Below are 21,757 nucleotides of genomic sequence, written 5' to 3'. Positions count from 1 at the left end.
GGTAACACTGAAAAACAGAGACGTCTTTTGATGTCACACCATTTTCCTGCAACTGGTATCTAAATTTTTGTAAGCATGGTCCATTTGACAAACTCTTAGAGAGCAATTGCAACCAAATTTATATGACACATGTACATATCAATGATGAATAACCCTCCAAAATGGCATTGCATCTATGGATGGCACTAAAAACACTTATATTGCTGTAGTTTTTGTACTTTAAAAACATAACATTGTGTTTATTCTATATGCTCTCTTTCTCAATCAGTAATATCTCTAGAAATTTTCTATCCATTAATCCCCTTCTCTCTCTCTTGAAATATACCCAGACAAGACTTTCCATCATGTGTTCATTCTTATTCATTTTCTGCGATACTCATTCCTTATTCATCCCCAATTTCTCTCTCTCTTTCTTTCCCTCTCCCCCTCTCTCTCCTTCTTTACTTTTTAACAGCAGAGACTTATACATTGTGGAGGTTTTCCCCTGTAGTCAGCAGAACTAGAATGACAGACAGAAAGAGCAAGAGAGGAGGAGGAGGGGGGGGGCGAGAGTTAAGTCTTTCCTGGCTGCTTGTAGTATTTCTTAGTATGAATCAGTCACCAGTCGTCAGTGTTGTTTGGACAAATAACATTCCATCTGATTTAACCTCCAAAACTGCCCTTAAAACAGTTTTGGAAATGATTTAGAAGTAGAGAACACTGGAGAGGAGAGGAGAAAAGAGAGCGGACCGGACTAAGAATAGGGCTTTTATATTAATGTGAATCAGTCACTAACACTTAGGTTTATTTGGATAAATAACATTCTGGTGTGTTTAACCTTTAGAGCTTTTCCCAAAACAGTAATGTATTGGTTTAAATGTACAAGAGACCAGAAGAGAGTGAAGCATATTGCTGCTAAATGGGTTTAAAACTCTTAGAAATGTCGACTTTAACAGACAAACAGGAACAATTGTGGGTTTTTTTTTGAAAAGTTTTAGAGAGTTCAATGTTCACGAGAGTTTCTCAAGCCATAAAAAGCTGTGAAATCCTTCAGCTTATTAAATTCAGGTTTTATTTTATCTGAAATGTTGTCCCCAGTAATCGCGGGAAGCCAATGCAGCACATTGTCGAGCAAGTTGGGGCGACTGGTACACGTGGTTTGCATTTTCTGCTCAATGAAATGGGAATGGAACATTTGAACAGGCAAATTTTATATTAGAGATGAATACTTCTGTCAGCGGACGGTCAATACTCTAATTCAGTTGACTTTAAGAGCCTTGCAATTGTGTTGGAAATGCCAATTAAGATGTGGGTTGAACAAACGCATCCAGATTTGTTTTGCCTATACAATAGTTTCTTTGTACTGTGCGGTGGCCGTGGCTCAGAGGTAGAGCAGGTCGTCCACTAATCGGAAGATCAGCGGTTCGATCTCCAGCTTCTCCAGGCCGCAAGGCAAAGTGTCCTTGGGAACGTACTGAACCCCAAATTCTTCCCGAAGGCTTTGCCATTGATGTGTGTGTGAATAAACATTAGAAACTCCTCCTGATGAGCAGGTTGGCACCTTGCATGGCAGCCTCTGTCACTCAAAGTGCATGTAGTGTAGAGCACTTTGAGTGGTCAGAAGACTAGAAGAACGCATTATAAGTGGAGTCCATTCACTATTTCCTTTTTTGGTTTGCTTTCAAGTTATTTTTATGTTTTTATATACTCCTTTTTATTATCTAACCTGCACAAATTGGTAATTGCATATAATCTGTGGTTTGTCTCAACATATTTCATGGTCGTGGGTTCTTTTCATGACTTTCCTTCTACTTTTGAGCACTGCAGAAACTATACAATCAACGATTATAGTCACTATCATAGGATGTTTCAAAATGGTACCACTTTGTAGCATCTGTCCACAATGAACCCTCAAAAAATCACAACCACACAATATATATATCATAGTATATTGGTACTTATTGGACTTGGTACTGGATCGATACATATATATATATATATATATATATATGACTTGCACAGTGTATTTGGAATACATTTTCCATATCTTAACACACAGAAGTAACAGTGTTATAAAGACAAAGTGTTCCTGCTTCTTTTCATTGAGACAGAATGGAGGCTGAGAGGGAAGAAAGGCGCTTCTAGTGGGACTTGTGCCCAGGCCAGTACATGTGGTTCCTGAGGTCCATGTTTCAGCCACCAAACCATCAGTCGGGCACTCATGCTCTTATTTTGTCCTCTACCTCGTTTTCCTTTCATTTTCTTTCTCCTCCATTGCCCTCTTCCCTCTCTCTCTCTCTCTCTCTCTCTTTCTCTCCTCATTCCTCCAAACCCTGCTTCCCTCCCTCTGTTGCCCTCAGAATGAATGAACAATAGTCTACTGAGCTGGTGCTGTGTGCATGAAAGTGTGCATGTGTGAATTACGTGTATGCACTGTATGGGTATATATATGTGTGTGTGTGTGTGTGTGTGTGTGTGTTAGGGAGTGGTTAGTGCAGATCACAGAGCGCTCTAAGACGTTAGCAGCGCTACATTTCCTCTGCTGCCGCACCCTGGGGCCGCTGGTCACGGATCAGCTTACATGACCTGCTCTCCAACCCTGACCACAGGGGATTACGCACACTATCTGACCTCAAAACAGTCTGAGAAGGAACACAAGGCTGTCACGACTTCTTCTGTTAGTTAGGAAGTCGGTTAGTTAGTGAACTGTCGACGTACGATCGATCAATCATCATCCGTTCATCTGCTATCCAAGACCGTTTATCGGATTTGGATGAAACTTGGAAGAATGATTCAACTTCACGAAGTCTTCCAGTGCTGTCAAAGTTATATTGATTGTCCCACGGGGGTTGCTATGGTAACAGGATAAAGCAAGGTTGCAGATTGGCCCAGAAAAGGATGCCTATGCCTTATTTGTTTAAGTAGGGTATTTAGTCAAGTTGATTACGCCAAGTCATTCCTTTGTCATTTGATTGATTACTTAGTTAACTACTCATTTATTTAGTTATTTAGTCAATTACATGTGTGAATATGTTTTACGCAGTTGTTTTAAAGTCTGTTACAAATTTAGCTGGTTACATACTGCAGTCATTCATTCGTTTTTATGGGTTTTCCTTATCAGTAAATCATTCGGTCAATTGGCTGGGTCACTCAGTTCCTTGATTATATAATCAGTTACCAATCAATCAGTTGTTCACTTTGATGGTTTCTGCATAACTCTAACCCGAAACCATTTATTAAATCTGTCACCGAGCCGATTTTGTTTGCCAATTTGTTAATCACTCGCCACAAAATTTATGAATTACACAAATATGTTTGAGAATCACCAGGAAATCTTCAGTGGATCTAAAAGAGCAACCCACAAACGCGCTGAAGAGAGACTGAAAAGTGATTGGGCAAAAACATTTGTTAAGCTAAAAGAGGTTGTGTAACGTTGTGAATTTAGCTATTTAACCTGTCTACGCTGGATTACGCATAATTGGTCAATTTAGGTGATTACTTTGCCTGTTCATACACACACACACACACACACACACGCTTGCTACCTTTGCATATCTCAAATTTGGATTTGGATTTTTTAGGTGGACCTCCATCCTGTCTTGACATTTTGACAACAGCTAAGTTAGCTGGCCCGCCTGTCTGCGCACACACACCCTTTGAATCGGGGGTTGTGGGTTGCCAGGTTGCGGTGACAAATGGGTTGAAATTGTATGTAGAGCATAGACTGTGTGTGTGTGTGTGTGTGTGTGTGTAGATTGTGTTTCATAGATGATCTGGCAACTCGGGTAACGTCAAACATACACACACAAAACTTATGGATCCGTGCATGACGATTATTCATAATGAAGTTTGAGAGCCGTGCAAATTACGGGAATTTCCCGTGAGAAACGACAGAACGGGTGGGCGCCGCTGCGAGAGATGGTCTCGAAATACAGGAGAAACCCAGGGAAAAATGGGAGTGTTGGCAGGTTTGACTTACACACTCATACATAGACACGGAGCTGCAGGGTTGAGCTACTTTAGGGCCAGTGAGTCAGTCAGTCGATGTGTGTGTGCAGGCCGACGGGAGGCCAAGTCTCCAAAAAGGTAACTACAGGTCAGACACACACACACACACACACATACATGGTATCTCCCTACACAGCCTGGCTGCCAATCAAACACAGTTTTTTATGCAGTGTCACTCTGGGACGTTCCAAGTTCCACACAGGACGGGGGTGGTGGCGGGGGCGGCGGCAGGGGGGGGGGGGGTTGTTCAGTACAACAGTCATTTTGCTGCACCACAAAAACGTGACTGTCTTCTGTAGCCTGCAGCGCAAAGACACAGGCTTAAAGACACACACACACACACACACTGTCACACACACACACACACACACACTCCCAGACTCTTACACACAGTGATATAGTCACCAACACACACACAGACACGGTCGTCCTAATAACGTCCATATGTCTTAAATTATGTGAAAGTGCTGCGAGCTGCTGGTTCCACAGACATGTAAAGACTCCTTTATTCTTCTCTCTGCCCTCCTTTCCCCTTTCCCCTCCTTCCCTCTCTCTCTCTCTCTCTCTCTCTCTCTCTTTACTCCCACCTCTTCCCGTCTCTCCCTGCCCCTTCATCACATCCTTTTTTAAAAATTTTCTCTCTTCTCTTTTAGTCAAGCAGGAGACAAGCGCGCCATATGTCTTTCCCCCTGCGTCTGTCGTCACTTTGGATCTGAGAAAGGATGGCGAAGCCGAAGCGCTTTTAGATGCGAAGGTTTTGAGCAGTCAGGTGAAGTTAGGAGGATAAATCACATTACATCAGCTTTTGTTTAACCCTAAACCATGTTTAAATAATCAAAACCGGAAACAGAGACATAGTGTAACTTATTTGTTGTAACTATTTCAATCTGTTCTTCAAATTTTAGCTCGAAGAACATGCAGTTTTTATTTAATTGAATAAGATCCCAGAGGTACAAAGTATAATAACTGGAGTGCAGCTCTCAGGTACTGGCACTTAATTTGAGAATTTCCATTTTGTGAGACTTTTATATAGAAATATTCAACTTTTTACTCAGCTAAAAACATCTGCAGTTACTCTGCAGAATAAAGTTTTATGAGCTCACAGAATATGAGGCATTACTGTAGTTTAATCTACCCTACAGTACTCTTAAAAACACTGTACATCTTACACTTTCTGACTGTTTACTGAAGGAAAACTTGACTTTTCTCTTTATGCAGTATAATACCTTGACTTTGCACTTAATATTTTCATCAATGGCCAAAATCTAGTCGGTTTTCTTAAGGCAACAGTGCTGCATCATGCATGGTTTGTGGTTGTGTGTGTGTGTGTTGAATCTCTACTGTGACTCACAATGCGTTCATCTTTTTCTATTAACAATAAAAAACTGACCACTGACACTCATCAAAATGAGAAAAAAAAAAAAAAAGCAAAGATGAGAGAGACAGAACAGGGGCCCTCGGCTCAGTTAGAATTGGCAGTGCCCTCTACTGGTGATGAGCAGAAGCACAGGAGACAGACAACGAACCTCATATACAGCACACATATAAGAGTGCATCTTCCACCATCATCTTCCAAAAAAAAGAGAGTGAGAGACTGTTAGTTAGAAGGAGGTGATGCTGATTTCACCTCTAAACTACTTAACTGCAACTTTGATGATACCTATCATTTATTTTTCTGAGTATCAGAGCAAGAAAAAAAACAGAAAGAAAAGTTGGATTCAGTGTAAGACAAGCAGCTTGTCAAGAAGATGTCAAGTTGTGACATGTGACACATAAATTGAGATAGAGGTCAATTTCAATCTCTCCACGTCTTTTTTTTTTCATTCCTTTCCCAATCTCTCCCCCCACCTCCCCTCTCTCTGTCTCACTCCTCTCTTTTCCTTCCCTCTATTTCTCCCACTCCTAAATTTTTAGGGATTGAAGGATGGTTCCAAAAAAAAAAAGAGAAAAAACAAGGGGGAAAGGAAAATGTGGAGCCGACAGGAGAAGGAAAGAAAAGAGAGAGAGAGAGAAAGAGAGAGAGAAAAGGGAATTTGAGCTGTGAAGGAATAGAAAAGGCAGAGGTATGTCAGAGGGGTGAAAATAGAGAACTGGCTGCCACTGTCAATAGTGTGTAGTTGCATGTGTGTGTATATGGGATTCTCCTGGTGTTATTTCAGTATAAAGGCGCGTTTTTCCCCTGAAGGTCAGGTGGGGCTTTCTGAAGACCATCTCAGCACATTTATTACTGCACAATGACTGTTATTTTATCAGTTTATACTGTTGCAGGTCCTTAATTGCATAGTTAGCTCAGAAAGGTTGAATTTGCTTTGAAACATTACAGCTTTGACCTTTTGGTTTTGTTTTATTTGCATGCTTAAAACTGAAAAACTGAATATAAAACTATCTAAATAGATTTATCCCATTTTAAAGGTCCTGTGCAGGTGTTTTAAGTTATTCTGACTACTTCTTCTGGTCAAGTTAAAGGAGTGTGAAGCTTTGCTGTTATAACATGATGGCACCAGACTCCATGTACTAATTGGGATGATAAAGGTGTAATTAACCCAGCTTTTAGTCAGGGTCCCACACAAAAAACGTTCAATTATCTTGTTAAAATCCTTTAAAAATCCCAGAATCTACGAAAAATGCAAATATTGTTCATGTCAAAAGGTTCCAAATTTCCGTATCATACATGTATAAGTCGCACACTGGACCACGATTGGCTCCAAACGTGTTGTGATGTCATAAATCATGCTCACAAGTACACACCTTGAACTCAGATTTCAGGAAACTTTCCTCTTTCAGCAGGTGAATGTGAAGGAGGCAGTGAAGTAAGAATAAGTTAAACACATTTTTAAGTGTAGGAGGACTTTAAAATCACCTGTGTTGGTGCAGAAATGTTTGTGCTACACACCTGTTATTAAGACTTTATGGTGTGCAAGTTGAAACATTTTGCATTCAGGAATTAAACCTCAAACTCAAGTTTTGCCAGTTAAATCACACATGTGCTATTTAGCTAAAAGATAACAACTTTGATAAGAGATTTGTTAAACCCAAATGCACTTAAATGTATTTCTCACATGCAGAATAGTTCGTTAGGAAACTGTATGACGCCCTGTGGTGTGTGATGTTTGCTCTGCCTCTGTTATTTCCTTGATACTGGTGCACCCATCCGCCTTTACAAATATAAGACTCGACGGCTGACGTGTAGCTTTTGAACTTGTGCATAGAAACTTCAGGCGAAAGTGCGAAAACAGCGACAGCGGTCTCCAGCTCCAGACTGTGCAAGGACCTCATAAACAAACCAAACCAAAGCGATAAAAATCTGTTTGTTCACAGCAGAAATAAGTATGTTTGATGTTGTTTTCGGACCAGGATGATGTGTAAAGCCCTGGCTGGCCTCGTTTGGCCCTGGTTGGCCTGTAGTGGAAAACCAGGCCGCTGTGGCTCTTTGAGGGAGTTAGTTTCCTAGCTTAACACGGGGTTATATGGAAACTGGCTGGCTCTGTTGATCCACCGAAGGCTAATGTGCTGTGTGAAGATTGTTTTTCCGTATGAAAACCACAAGGAGGGGTAGACACACACACACACACACACACACACACACACACATATAAACGCACAGAGCAGTTCTGGTCCAGTGGGTCAGACGGTAAGCCAGTCGTTCATTCTTCCTCGCAGTTGATGTTGTTTCACTTCTGTCTATTGACTTAGTTTTATTACCCAGAAAACAGGAGGAAGTGCTGCCAATCTCGCCCCCCCCCCCCCTCCCCAAACACACACACACACACGCCTACATAAGCTTTGAAACCCAGCCAGCTGACCTCTCTGCCCGCTTTCTAATTTCCTTCACTGTCTGTCCTTCTATCTGTCTCTTTATCTGTCTGTAATCAAAAGGATGTTAATTTGTTTCCCATAACAGCCAGAAGGTCAAACAAGCGATCACATGTCCTGCTGAAGTAGCGCCCTTGAACGAGACGCTGAGATCAATACTCGCAGCGGGTCAATACGTTAAGTGAAGTTAATTATTCGTCAAGGTTTTGTCGATCAATAAATGTGGGCAGGATCATACCTCCTTTTTTTTTTTTTTTTTTTTGAGGTTTTTCTCCTCTGTGGGTGGCATTTTCTTCTTCGTTTGTTTTATGCTCAGTGATGATGATCACGCTAATTTTCTTCTTCTTTCTTCTTCTTCTGTTTTATCCAAATGAATGCATCATTTCCTGTCTGACATCTGATTTTTTTCTCCTGACAGAGCTACCGTACGGAGAGTACTTTTGAGACTTTTGTGCACTTATCAACTGTTAGATAGACTCAAAATAGTCTTCTTCTTTTTAAGATAAAAGATGTTTAATCACTTTTAGATTTCAGATTTCATTCATAGCAGCGACTTTGTAACATGATGCTTCATCACTTGATCTCAGTAGGGAAACCCGCCTTCCTCTTGCCTCCTCAGGGAGGTCAGAGGTCATGCACAGAGCAGCAGGCAGGTAGTGGGTTTCCTTGACTTGCTCAAAGGCACTTAAGCAGCGTGGTTGCTTAGCAACACCGGGCTTCAACCTACAACCATAATCAGCTTTAGCGACCTTATATCCATCTCTGTATCTGGCTATTAGGGTTGAGAATGTTCAGGTGTGTGTGCACATATGCTTTCGTGTACTGTTATGTGTGTGTGTGTGTGTGTGTGTGTGTGTGTCGGGCCCCCACAGAAAGCCCCTCTTTGTGCTGTGTCGGAGGCAGCCTTCCTAATCAGGGGTCATTACATGAGGTTAGTGCGGGGGTCTCTAGGGAGCGGAGAGGGGATCAGAGCCCAGATTAGACCCAGCCGACCCCTTGCCGTCCCCGGGCACCGCGGCAACGAAACCTGACCCCGCCTCCAGGAAAAAAAAAAAAAAAAAAAAAATCACCCTCCCTTCCTGCTTCACGGAGGATCCGGTGAGAGTAAAACGAGAGACTGATTTACAGGAAAACACACCAGATTCTGCTTCTTGTTCTTCTCATTCTCGTCCTGTGTGTGTGTGTGTGTGTGTGTGATTATCAATGACTTTGTGTTCATCAAATGTGTGTGTGTGCGTGTATGAGAGAGAGAGAGAGAGAGGAAGGTATGCACCCCTGGGATAAGGGGATAATAGAGGCGGAGGTAAGTGGCTGATTACCTGAAATGGTCCTGGCATAGAAAAGAGAGAGAGAGAGAGAGAGAGAGGTGGAAAAAAAGAGACTGAGAGAAAAGAGAGAGAGAGAGATGCTAAGCAGAGTCAGAGAGAAATTAAGCAGACAAGATAAGACAAAAAAAAAAGAAGTAATCCAGGGCGGGCGGGATTACCCGGAATCACCCACTGTCTCTCTTCTCCCCCCCCCTCCCCCCCCGCCCTCTCTCTCTCTCTCTCTCTCTCTCTTTCCATGTAGATGAGCGGAGGAGAGCGATGGAGGAGTCGTTCTCACGCTTCAGCAGCCAGAACGCTGCTGATAAGACTGTGAGGACTGGATAACTTTACACAGATACTCTCTCTCTCTCTGTCTGTTTGCACGGACGAGCGTGTCCCACCTTTCTGATGACAAATGTGTGTGTGTTGTCTCCGCTACTTATCCCACTTCCAGGCATAAATATTGATGACATCATGCATTTATTTGCACCTGAATGTGTGTTTAATAGAATGTGTTTGTCTTAAACTGGATGTGGATGTGTGGACGTAACACTTCTGGCATCTGTTTTTTTGGCGAGCGAATACGGCAGCTTTGTTACGATAGAGCCGTGACTCCGGCGAGATATTTGGTATCTGGTACGCAGTAAAGAAGCTCTATAAAGGCCTTTTATGTTCTGACTGCAGCAGCGCTGCTGTAGAGTTGCAGTGAATCGGAAAAATACTGATATGAAGGAAGAAGAGTCTCAGTTTTCTCACGGATTGCATCACTGATGGATTTCAACACTTATTTTGCAGATGAACAAGAGTTTGTCTCTGTGAACAGCTTGTAGGGAGGCTCGTCTCTGATTCTCAAACCTATTTATTTAACCATTTATTACATATGAAATACATGATTCTGCAGCGTAGTATTTACAATCTGTAGCACCTCGTACAGTTAAGAAAATTCCATGATATTATGTCGCCTTTATTTAATTTTTATATTTATGCACGTGTTACAAGTACAGTAAAACATTTTGCTTGAGTTTCATTCTATAAATACTTGGCAAGAGTGAACATTTAAGGTGATTTGGCTGATTGTCTGACGATTAATGTAATTTTTTTTTCTCTCATGCCTCTGATAGATCTATTATGTCTTAAAAATATGAAACAAGAAGAGTATTTACATCTCTGTCTATAGGTGTATTTAATCTTTGGTGTGCTTTAGCTTTTCCATTAAAGTGACTGCATTCAATTCAATTGTGCATAAGTATTACACTAATCTGTATTTGTGCAATTAGCAGAATGTATGTAAAAGTATGTACATTGCAGATATCGTTACCTCAATGACAGGTGATTTTTTTTTTCTTTTGCCCCCTTGAAATGCAAAAAATTAAACAAAAAATTAGCCCAAATAAAACAGGTGTTTCATATCTTTCCATATTAAATGTTATTAACTTGTGCTGAAGCCTTCCATAAAAGGAATACTCCTCCAAAATTCAATCTCTAATGTTTCGCTTTTACTCTTCATCTTAGTTTAAATCTATTTTAAGCACTTTGAATCCAAGCTGGCTACATCTAGTGTAATTTTTAGAGTATTTGAGCGTCAAGAGATCAATGGCATACTCCTTGAACCCTTGACACGATGCTAACATGGGAAGTTTGCTGCACATTTACGGAGTGAAGTGCATGTCAAAAGGTCTCCATCATGTGCATATATGTGTGTATATGTGTGTACTGACCTTCCTCCTCTTGCGGTGGATGTCTCCGATGCTGTTGGCCAGCGAGTTGGGTCCCAGCAGCGTGGCGGTGCTCTGAGGCCAGTCCACCGTCACCAGCGTGTGCTCGCCCATCAGCACCTTGCGCACGTTCTCGGCGCCCGTCACCCGGATTAGAGGTCGACCCAGCAGGTGGGTCTTGAACACGTTGCCGTACTTCTGCCTCCTCGACGCGTGGAAGCCCGAACCCTACAGAGAGAGAGAGAGAGAGGAGACATATAGATCAATGTTAGAGCTCTACAGGCTTCAATGAAAACACAATCCTCACTTTCCCACTGAACATAAAGAGGATAATCCGTCTGCAACAGTCTACCGTGACATATACGGCAATTTCACTTCACAAAGATTTCTATTTGTTTAAGCAGGTAGGAAAACTCAAAACGATGAAGAATGAGGATTGGACGGATTTGTAGGTGGAGCGACTGTCGCCAAAAATGTTGTGAACTTGCTGAAAGGTGGAATTTCCCTTTACCAGTAGAGGTGTGAGAGGAGATTTCTGTCGAGGAAATCCCCAAACACTCCACCCTGCTTCACTGACGTTAGAGAAACGCTTTTCCCCATCCCTTTCACAACGAAACGGAGATCCCCCTCATCTCCGCACCTCTCCCACTTCTAATTTTATATTATATTTCATGCTACTCGGTCACGTTCGCCACTTTTTTAATGCTCAGTTCTCAGAGAAAACCATAACGGACGTGTCGTGGGCAACTCAATCCATATCTTTATCTTTCTCCCCATCATCATCACCATTATCCCCAACGTCCGCATCGTTCTCCTCACCCTCACTATCACCGTTAACAAAAGAAAACCTTCACGTCCTTCTCCCAGTCTGATAGTTTTGAGCTCTGCAGCATTTCTTACAACTGATTTCTGCATTTGCTATTAATTTAAACCAGCCTTTAGATTCTGACCTTCACTCCGGCTTTGATCTTCACCTCTAAAAGCTCTGAGTAAGTATTTTTTTTTCTCTCTGTGGTTTTGGGGCCCAAACGGACCATTTCTGGAGAGTCCCCACATGCGAAAAGTTACTGATGTTTCCATCATCTCTGCTCCCAGAGCAAAAGTAAACTTGAAGGTAGCAGACTGCAGATGTTTAAGGAGTCCGTATACATCAGGTTAACTCAATGAAAACTGATTTAAATTGCCTTTAGGACAATCAGCCTCTGAATAGTTGAGGTCAAAGGTTCTCAAAACATTTTTCAGCTCAAGCTCCAAATGCAGTAAATGAAAATTTTCATCCAGAAGGACCAGAATGCAAAGAGACTTTGAGGGTTTCATCAATTTCAGCCTCAACTCATCCTTTCAAATAGAATAATTTTGATGTGTGTGTGTCCACTACTGATGCTGTGGCATATTTTAAACATGTAAGAGTCATTTTTCAGTCTGAAGAGCCTTACAAAATGAAACTAAGACTAAGACTTCTTGTGACGCCCTTGTCGCCTGTTTCATACGTCTACAGCTTGTGACTGGTTCAACCTTCTCAGATTGTTCTATTTTTATATATTTTTTATATTTTATTTTGGTTTTGAGGCCCTGAAGAAGTGAAGTTTATCTGTTTCCTGTCCTGTTAACTATACAGCGACCACCAAGGTTTATCTTGTGACCACTTGTGGTATCAAACAGATACAACAATGACTATAAAAGACACTTTCAGGACCTTAGAGTTTTGGTAAATGCGGCTTTAACAGTTTTAATACTTACAGTAATTATCACTGAAAACCTAATCCCAGATATGACCATTATCCAACCAATATCCAGTTAATGAAAGCTTTACTATTTTCAATTCTAAACTCTTGCCATCTGTATTTATTTTTCCAGTTTGATTGGGAAAAACTGTAGAAAAAGAAGCAGATGGTTAGCAAGTGATGCAGTGATAGCCATCATTTCTTTGGCTGAAAAGAAGAGAGAACGAAACAGAAAATCCAAGAAAGAAGACGCCAAAATTTACAGCTGAACTAGAAGAACTGGACCACAGAAATGCTCATTGATAAAAAAAAGTTTCCCAAACGTCTGAGCCACAGAGGATACCAAAGAAAACCCATCTCTCGTCCCTTTTTCACATTGTGACCCACCAGAAGAAGCCTCGCAGCCCATTTCGGGGCCCCTGCCCCACAGTTTGAGCAGCCCGGCTGTCAGTAAACCCCCAGAGGACCCGAGCTGGAGTCAGTTAGCGAGCTGACCTGGGTTCAGCTTTGACGCTGACCTCTAAACGGTCCGGGTCACGGCAGAGCGAGAGGGAGCCGACCCCAGAACTGTAAATGGGCTGTTTGAGTGAAAAGAATATATATCAGCCCGAGGGCAGCTTACTGTGTTACACACACACACTCTCTCGCTCTCACACACACACACACACACATATAGGGCATACACACCTCTTACAGACAAACATATCATTCACACGCAAGCACACACACACACACACACACATACAGTGAACACACACATGTGCAGAGAAACAGATACAGTACATACATGTGGTCATGCATGTTGAGATACACACACACACACACACACACACACACACTCTCTCTCTCTCTTACACACACACACACACACCAAATTCATAAAATTCACAAAAAAAAAAAAAAAAACGTGCAAAGCAAACAAACACGCAGAGGCCTAACTGCAAATTGCCGTGACAACACTAACTGGTTTGACCCCAGTGTACTCCTGGGGAAAGAGATATGTACAACTGTGAGGCACACACACACACACACACACACACACACACACACACACACTGGTAACATATATAAACATACGCACCAAAGAAGCAGTACTATGAGGTGCTGTAAATCAGTTTGGTCCCACATTTAAATAAAAGAGACGAGTTTCTTGTTCTCATTTAAGTATTTTCATGTTTTTTTTAAATTATGTAGATAAAAAAGACCTTTTCTCTTCCATTTTCTCTTTAATTTTGGTGAGATTAACGTAAAGATCTACTGTAACCCTCAAACTATACGTGTGACAGAGAAGGAGAGCGAGCTTCTGGGTGTATGAACCATAATTTTAGTGTTTAGTCGTGTGTACGTGTGTGTGTGTGTGTGAATGCAACTAATTTTAGCAGGTAGTTTGTTTCCTGTTTGAGACACACCTCACACAGCAGTGGTTAGCAGTGCATGTGTGCATGTGTGTGTGTGTGTGTGTGCACGTGCACAAACACTTCAGCTTCAGATTTTTCTCCGCTCCGCTGACTAGAAGCTACAAATTTATCCTCACAGTGATTCTGGTGTACAGTGTAATTTGTGGCTCAGAGTCCTGCAGCGAAGTCTTGATACATTTAATACAATCAAATCAAAAAAAAAAGGCCTCAGTTGCCAAGACGGTAAGTGTTTAAACAACACACTAAACCTGCTACCTGCTCAGTCACTGCAAGCCACTCTGGATGAAAGTGTCAGCTAAGTATAATAGGAAGAATATCTACAATTTTTTTCATCTGAAATGCATTCAGCATGTTTGTAACCCTTCAATAAAGTTGAGAGACTCACGAGAGACACATTAAGAAAAGAAAAGGGTCAAAATCGAAGCCGCAGAGGCCGAGATACTCTGACTTTTATTCCCTAGTTTGGTTGAAGCTCTGAAAACACTCGACTCCTACATTTCCCATTATGCAACTGCCTACAAAACGCTCCAAGTTTCACTGTGACATCATCAAAAAGCAAACCACAGAAGACTTTTATAGTCAGACTAGTTCAGCTCGTGACAATTAAACTGATTGGTGGAGAGCCCCCCATTCCTGCATCTCTTCTAGACTTTGCTGCAAATGTAAGTCATGAGCCGTCAAATCCCCGTTCGGCCCAGTATCCCCCAGGAATGACATACATACTGGACGATCCCGCACTTAAAGCTGCAGTGCGGGACTTTTGTCGCCCCCTTCTGGCGGTGAGAGTAACTACAAAAACACTGTGGACATGCTGACATCACGTTGCGGCTGTAAAACGGTGGATAAATTGTTTTGAGCGTCACACAAACCCCCATGAATCACTATCAGGACTTGATCCATTCAGTCTGAGCCGCACAACTAAATAATTATATCCCTTATTTCCCCAGCTCTTCCTCTTTGCCACGTTTGGTATCATGACTCAACAGAAATTTTACATCTTGACATGTTAAATAATTTTCTTGCCTTTTGTTTTACAGGCTTTATCCACACAAACACTTATTTCTTCACTTTCTTTCTCCCTGCTTTTGCGATTTGTTTTTTCTCTCGAGTCAAAAAAAAAGTTGGAAAAATACTTCTTAACTTTTCAGATGATGCAGCATAAAAAAACACACACACATACTGTCCAAGAGGTCCAAGAAAACCAGTCTGCAGTCTCGCCTACTTTTTTCGTTTCATTCCTTGCAGCTCATCTCTTTCTTCCCTTATTGCGACGCACCTCACATCTCAACGTTTTTCTTGTGTGAACTCGACCCAAATTGAGCACAGATGCCTCGGCCTCTTTGCAGCTCCATTCGCTGTTTCATGTTGCTTTGAAAACTCTGATTGCCAGACTGCTTTTATAGATGAAAAATGCCATTAATTAGCATTCAGCCCAACACGCCCCACCTTTGTAGCTGTGTTTGTAATTGCACTTAAGCTACTTCAGATGTTAAGACCTTTTTCATGACGTGTTATTTTATCTACACCGTGTGTGTGTGTGTGTGTGTGTGTTTTGGAGATTTCTTTCTGAGCGTTTCTATAAAACACATCCTGTCTTATAGCCCGCGTCGCGTTCTGGTCTACGTGCCGCTCTCTGTGGTCGGAGAAAGCAGACGTGACCACTTCTGCAATACATTTCTTCCAGTTGCAAAACGGTGAGTTCAGAAAGCAAACGCTGTGTGATTTTTGAGGGAATTAAACTTCCAACTTCCAAAATATCCACCTACATATGGACAGTTTTCTCTTTTTAGGGTGTATTTTTAAAGAAACGTTGATTCTTTTCATCCCTTATTCCTTCATCTTTTTAAGATTTTGGTTTCTTTTTTCTCTCTCTGTCGATGTGTCTGGGTACAAACTGTTGACCTGAACTGTTTTCACAGCTCCTGTACACTTCCTCTTTTTACTGTGGCATGCACACACACACACACACACACACACACACACACACACACATTAAAAGACACACATACACACACACACCACACCAGGTCGCCGACTGGCCTCTGGAGCCCTCAGGGTGTGTGTGTGTGTTAGAGTGGGGTTGTTTTCCAAGCTACATTTTGCTGCCACATGGATGTAGAGTGGTTTAGTATGTCTGCCTGGCAGGCCTGCGGACACACACGCACACACACACACACACACACACACACACACACACAGTCCAATTTGAAGGGAGTTCCTCAGGCAGCCAGACAAGGCTCCCTTTCACACTCCAAGATACAGCATCAGATTGGGTCGATTGTGTACTTTTTTTTTTTTTACTGTGTGTGTGTGCGCAGCTTCGTGCACCGTGTGTGTATCTCCTCGTACGTTTTCTCTTTCCATTTCTCTTTATTTTCTTTTCACACACACACACACACACACACACACACACACATTTTGGCAGGATACTGAAGGTTTTCATATGTCTTAGTCCCTGCAAGAAAATGGAAAAAAAATGTGCGTAAAATAAAAAGTTACACTAAAATACTGTGTGTGTGTGTGTGTCTGTGTGTGTGTGTGCCAGGGGTGTGGTCTGGATGACATTTAGCTTAAAAGGTGAGAAGTGTACACCCCCCCTCTCCATCCCAAATCTGGCAAAACACACACACACACGCACACACACACAGAGAGAGAGAGAGAGCAAGCATGGAAAAGTCGTGATGTAATGACGCCACACTTCTCTTGCAGGAGAACACGTACATAACCGCACACAGGATCACAACACACACACACACACAGACATACATACACAGCAGTCCTAGACGTCGCCGCGGAGACGCAGGCGTCACAGCTTCACACTGATTACGCAGGCTGAAACGCTTCCCCTCCAAACGTCAGTGAAGCGAAGGAACCGTCACTGTAAACACTCGCTCGGAGTTTTCGCAAAAAAAAAACAAAAAAACCCAGAAACCAAAATTGCTACCACAACATTACGGCTGATTTTACCGCGGAGGTCACAGGCAACAAACTCTGATGTGAGCTGAAAACCATAAAGAGGTTTCTCTTAATGATGGCGGGCATAAAGTTTTAAAGCTTTTTTCTTCTCTTGTGGACGTGTTACCTAGCAACTAAGAGAAGTACAAGCTGGCTGCGGAGGCACAAAACATTATGTGTGTGTGTGTGTGAGTAAAGGGGAACACCACTCAGTTTTTTCCAGCACAGTGCAGTCAGTAGTTGTAACAGTTTAAGGCGCACTCACTGTTTTTTGCATTTTTTTTTTTTTTTGGTTGTTGTTAAAATGCAGCCACACATGAATTTTGCACTTGTTACTTGATTATGCAGGTGGTGTGATTCATTTAGATGCAGGATTTACTGGAAATATAAAGCCAGCGTTTAACTTTCACAGTTTAATACGTATTAAACTGGAATTTCCTCGTCGTTAATTAAAGATGCAAGGATGCCTGCAACATAGCTGCTTCAAAATGCTGAAATTATCGACCTAAATAATCGTCAGAGGTCATTAGGTGAACATGACAGATGAGAAATTATGATTTTTCTTTGCAAAAAGTAACCACTGCTCTATTAAAACGTGTCATGTTAAGTTTAATTTACCTTTTGCAGCTCAACAAGTGTAGTTAAACATCCTAATTTTTAAAATTCCTGCAACTTTTGAAACACATTTTGCTCCATACAGCTGCTGCCTCCTCCATTTAATTTGTATTTTTATGCTTTTTTTTTTCTTGCTTGTTTGCTTTTAGAGAAATTTCACAGTAGAGGAAGAGACATGCCACAAATTTCTTACATTTTTTACCACAGAATCTTTTAATTTCTTGTTCCTTTGCATCCCGTTATAACCGTACACAACGACACCTCCTCTTTTGCCCGTTTCTGTCTGCTTTTCGACAACTTTCCATCCGTCTCGCCCCCCCCGAATTCCCTATTCGCATTAAAGTGAAAATAATACAAGCGCCGAGCGGTCGACGACGGAACGGCGAACGCAGCTTCATACTGGACCCCTATGCGTCATTATTAGGTATAAAAGACCGAACGGAGCTGCAGGTAATGTAATGGTGAATGTTTAGGATCAGGAGTTAAGGTTATAAAAAGGGTATAATGAAGGTTATGTCAGATGTAAGGTTATGCACACACACTGCTGGAGGGTTAGGAGTAGCGTTTAATAACGAATGCCCCTTAAGTATAGTTCTTTCAACTTTGTGTGTGTGTGTGCCAGCGCTCTACAGTCTGGACAGGGTTGTTCTTGTAACCAGCGATGTCAGCTTCTACAGAGTCCCTTTTATATTTTTTTGAACGGAGATTTATCAGATATTTTACAAGAACCTCAATAAAGGAGGGAGAGAGAGAGAGAAGGAGGGGGGGAGGGGAAGGGTGGTGGTGGTGGAGGGGGGTTGATGTGAGGATTTTCCACACACGCCATCCAAACACTCACACACACACACATACACACAAAACCTTTCATTACACGCTCGCAAACGCTCGAAATTTCTGACAAATGCCACCACGATCACAGAAAATCTCATAAAATCTCCCCGTCTCTCTTGTTCTCTCTCTCTCTCTCTCTCCCTAAACACACTCACACACACTCTCACACACACACACACACACTGTCCGAGCAGAGCTAGCTAGTGCGCCGTCCATGCTAAAAATACCCCCGTCTGTTCTGTTGGGGTTGGCCTGGGGGCGAACCTGGGCTCGGGCTTATAAATGTCTTCTTTGTAACGCAGTGGAAATGTCCAACAAATGACTCTTTTATTAGGGCAAGACAAAAAAACACAGCTAATTATGTTTACTTAGATCAACGCAGCGGCTCACACACACACACACCGGCTAGCTGGGGGGACAGCGAGAGAGAGAGAGAGTGTGTGTGTGTGTGGAGAGAGAGAGAAACTATACATTTAAAGCCATTTTAAAACAGAAATATGAAGGTGAGAAGGCAATGCTTTTCTAGAAAAGAGGAAGAAGCGGAGACTGATAAGGGGATTAACAGCAGCAGGAAATGAATGATAGCACTTAGGAACTCAACAAACAACAATTTTCTCATGTTTGTCATAGTTTGCATGAAAGAGGAAGAGCCACCAGGAGGGAAAATGAAAGATACAGTAAGTGATGATGTGAGAATGAAAGTTTGCCACCTTAAACATAATTTATCAAACGCGTCTTTGTTTGGGAGGGATGATACAGAGGTTGAAGCACTTATTGTTAGTTGATTTGGACAAAAGCATCGGCTAAATGAATTTAACGTACACGGGATTTATTCTACATATGCATGAAAACTTAATGAGTCAGCGTTCTTTATGTATTTAACTTTATAACTGTGCACAAACACTTTACACGCCGATAATCCTCTTGCAGCGGTTGACATATCGTCACTATTTCTCTTTGATGGCCTTCACACATATTTAGACCCGAATACACACGTGAAAAAAGTGCAAAAACTGCATTAACAGATGGTTATTTCTATCTAACGCGTGGCGGCCGTCCGCTCGAAGTCTTTGCGGTTCGTTCGAGTGCGACGTTAGGTCACACATCAGGCTCGGTGTGGCGACTCTGAGGGAACAGGTGAGTCAAATGTTGTTATATAAGATGGTTATCGCACTCATTTTGGGAAAATAGTGTAAATAGATTTATAACTGGAGTCAAATAAACAGGAGAAGAACAACTTATGCTTGACTGACAGGTGATTTGTGGGTAATGCAGTGCCAAAGCAGGAACGACGGCACCGAAATTCATCGAAAAAGTGAATCTTTTTCAACTGAAATGAAGGTTAAAAATGAAAAGTGAAAAAGCAGCAGCAGCAGAGACGAAGGCGAAGGCGAGAGAGAGGAAACGAGGTCAAAGGCTGTGAGGGAATTCCTTCTTTCTTTTCTGCTGTCAATCATTCAGCCGGTGCCAGAGATACCAAGGAACCAGTGTGTGAGATTTTATGTGTGTGTGTGTGTGTGTGTGTGATTGTGTGTTTGAATGGTGCGATAGGTCCTCGACTTGACAATGAACCCCGTCCCTTTGCGGTCACGCCACCGCATCAGAGAGACATAGAGAGAGAGAGAGAGAGAGAGAGAAGGAGAAAAGAGGAGGAATAAGAGAGTCGGACGAGAGGAAGGAAAGGAAAGGAGGGAGAAAGAGGAGAGAAAAAAGAGGTAGAGAAAAGGAAAAAAGAGAGAATGAAGAAAGAGAGTGTGTGAAGAAGGGGAAGAGACGCCAGAAACGGAGCGAGAGAAAGCGAGCGCAGAGCGTGGCAGAGGAGGCGGAGAGAGATGGGGAAGGGTGCTGGTTTTTTCAAAAAAGACGGATTAACGAAAAAGGGCTACAGATAGTTCAGCCAAAAAACAAGTAGAATAGAGAGAGAGAGAGAGAGAGAGCAGGAGAGAGAGAGAGGGTTGGCCCCTGACCCGGGGACATTATAGAAAGGGAGATTATGGTTGTTCAAAACTCTCTAAGCACTCACCCCGGGACCCTAGCTAATACCCTGACACACACACACACACACACACACACACACACACACTCAACTACAAGTGAATACAGACTGCCAGTGTGAAACGCTAAGTCAACAAAATACATCCATACTTCTGGAGATATTTTATTATTGACCAAAACCAACCAAATATTGTCTGTGTGTCCGCTCTATACTCACAAGAGCACCAAATCTGTATTAATCCGCTGCTAAAAGTAGTCCTGTTTTAGAAACATTTGCTAAAAACTACATCGACCACTTATTTGAGGAGCTTACTGAGCCTTTTTTTAGACATTGACTGCATATAAATATGGATGTCATGACAGTGAAGCCAAAATATCTAGATCGCCCCCTGGTGGCTAACTGCAGCATAGCTCCCGCCGCCTTCTATGTTAGCGGATGGGACATGAACCAAACTAAAAAGTATAAATAAACTCTTCACAAAGACGGTTTCTGTCATTTTAGGTTGCTCTTATCACGCTAATGTCTCATTTTTCTGATAAGTTTGTTTTTAATTAGTTGTTTGACAATATAAAATGGGGGTGTTGTGATCGACAGCAGTGATAACCGCTCTAAAACGGGGATGTGTCCGCCATCCCACCGCCTGACTCAGCCGCGCAGACTCTGCCTCCAAATGACGTCACACAAGCAAGATGGCAGCTCCTGGAAAGATATTTTACCTTCACTTTTGCGTCGTCCATATATTTATATATCATGCACAGTCAATTTTTTTAAAAATATTACATTACAGGTTCGTGATTTTCTTCTTCACGAGGAACCAATGTGACCAATGGAACCAACTGAGCGACAGAGTACAGAACTTGAAAAGCAGCGAGATACACACTTGGTTTTTGTCTTTTCCTTCATGAGACTTCATGAGAAAAAAGCCAGCCTCATCCTCATCTGCATGTACACATATATACAAATTAGTGAAACGCGCTCTCTTTCACACACATGCACACACTCATTGACAGAGAAAGCCTAACGTTGGCCTCTATACTCGGCCTGAGACAAGAGTGTTAGAGGAGGGAGCAGTGTGTTCTCGGGGTGAAAGAAGGGGCAAGGGAGACCACTGCCAGTACCTCCTGCTAATCTCTACAAGAGGGGGGGAGGAGGGCACGGATGGATGGAGGGAGAACAGAGGAGAAGAAGAGGCGGGCATGAAGTGCAAACAATAGCGAAATTGAAATAAATATTTTTGATTTAGTTGTCGTCGCTGGATTCATTTGCAAATGACGCTACAGTCCAAGCGACTACAAGTATGAATGTTGTAAGACTGGAGGCAGAATAAAAGGATAGAAGAAGAGAAAGGGGTGCAGTTAAAAGCGATGAAAGACAGAATAAGATGGCGAAAATTAGG

The 21,757-nt window shown here is 42.2% G+C and overlaps 1 protein-coding gene across 3 annotated transcripts in view; it reads right to left on the bottom strand.

The window, feature by feature from the left end:
- LOC121889192 (cytochrome P450 26B1) overlaps positions 1-21,757 on the bottom strand; it is a 38,240-nt gene that overhangs the window by 7,765 nt on the left and 8,718 nt on the right. Inside the window, exons 1-2 of one of the 3 annotated variants that reach the window (XM_042400957.1) lie at positions 12,563-12,683; positions 10,826-11,050 (exon numbers count right to left, since the gene is read on the bottom strand). In XM_042400957.1, the coding sequence (XP_042256891.1) occupies positions 10,826-11,050; positions 12,563-12,601 (264 nt within the window). In that variant the 5' untranslated portion in view covers positions 12,602-12,683. Of the gene's footprint in view, positions 1-10,825; positions 11,051-11,772; positions 12,249-12,562; positions 12,684-21,757 lie in introns of those variants that run through there. The other 2 variants (XM_042400956.1, XM_042400955.1) reach the window with 2 other exon arrangements.

Source organism: Thunnus maccoyii, chromosome 22 (assembly GCF_910596095.1).
Source record: "Thunnus maccoyii chromosome 22, fThuMac1.1, whole genome shotgun sequence".
NCBI lineage: Eukaryota > Metazoa > Chordata > Actinopteri > Scombriformes > Scombridae > Thunnus > Thunnus maccoyii.
Note: the sequence above shows the minus strand (reverse complement) of the source record. Positions and strands in the feature narration are given on the sequence as shown.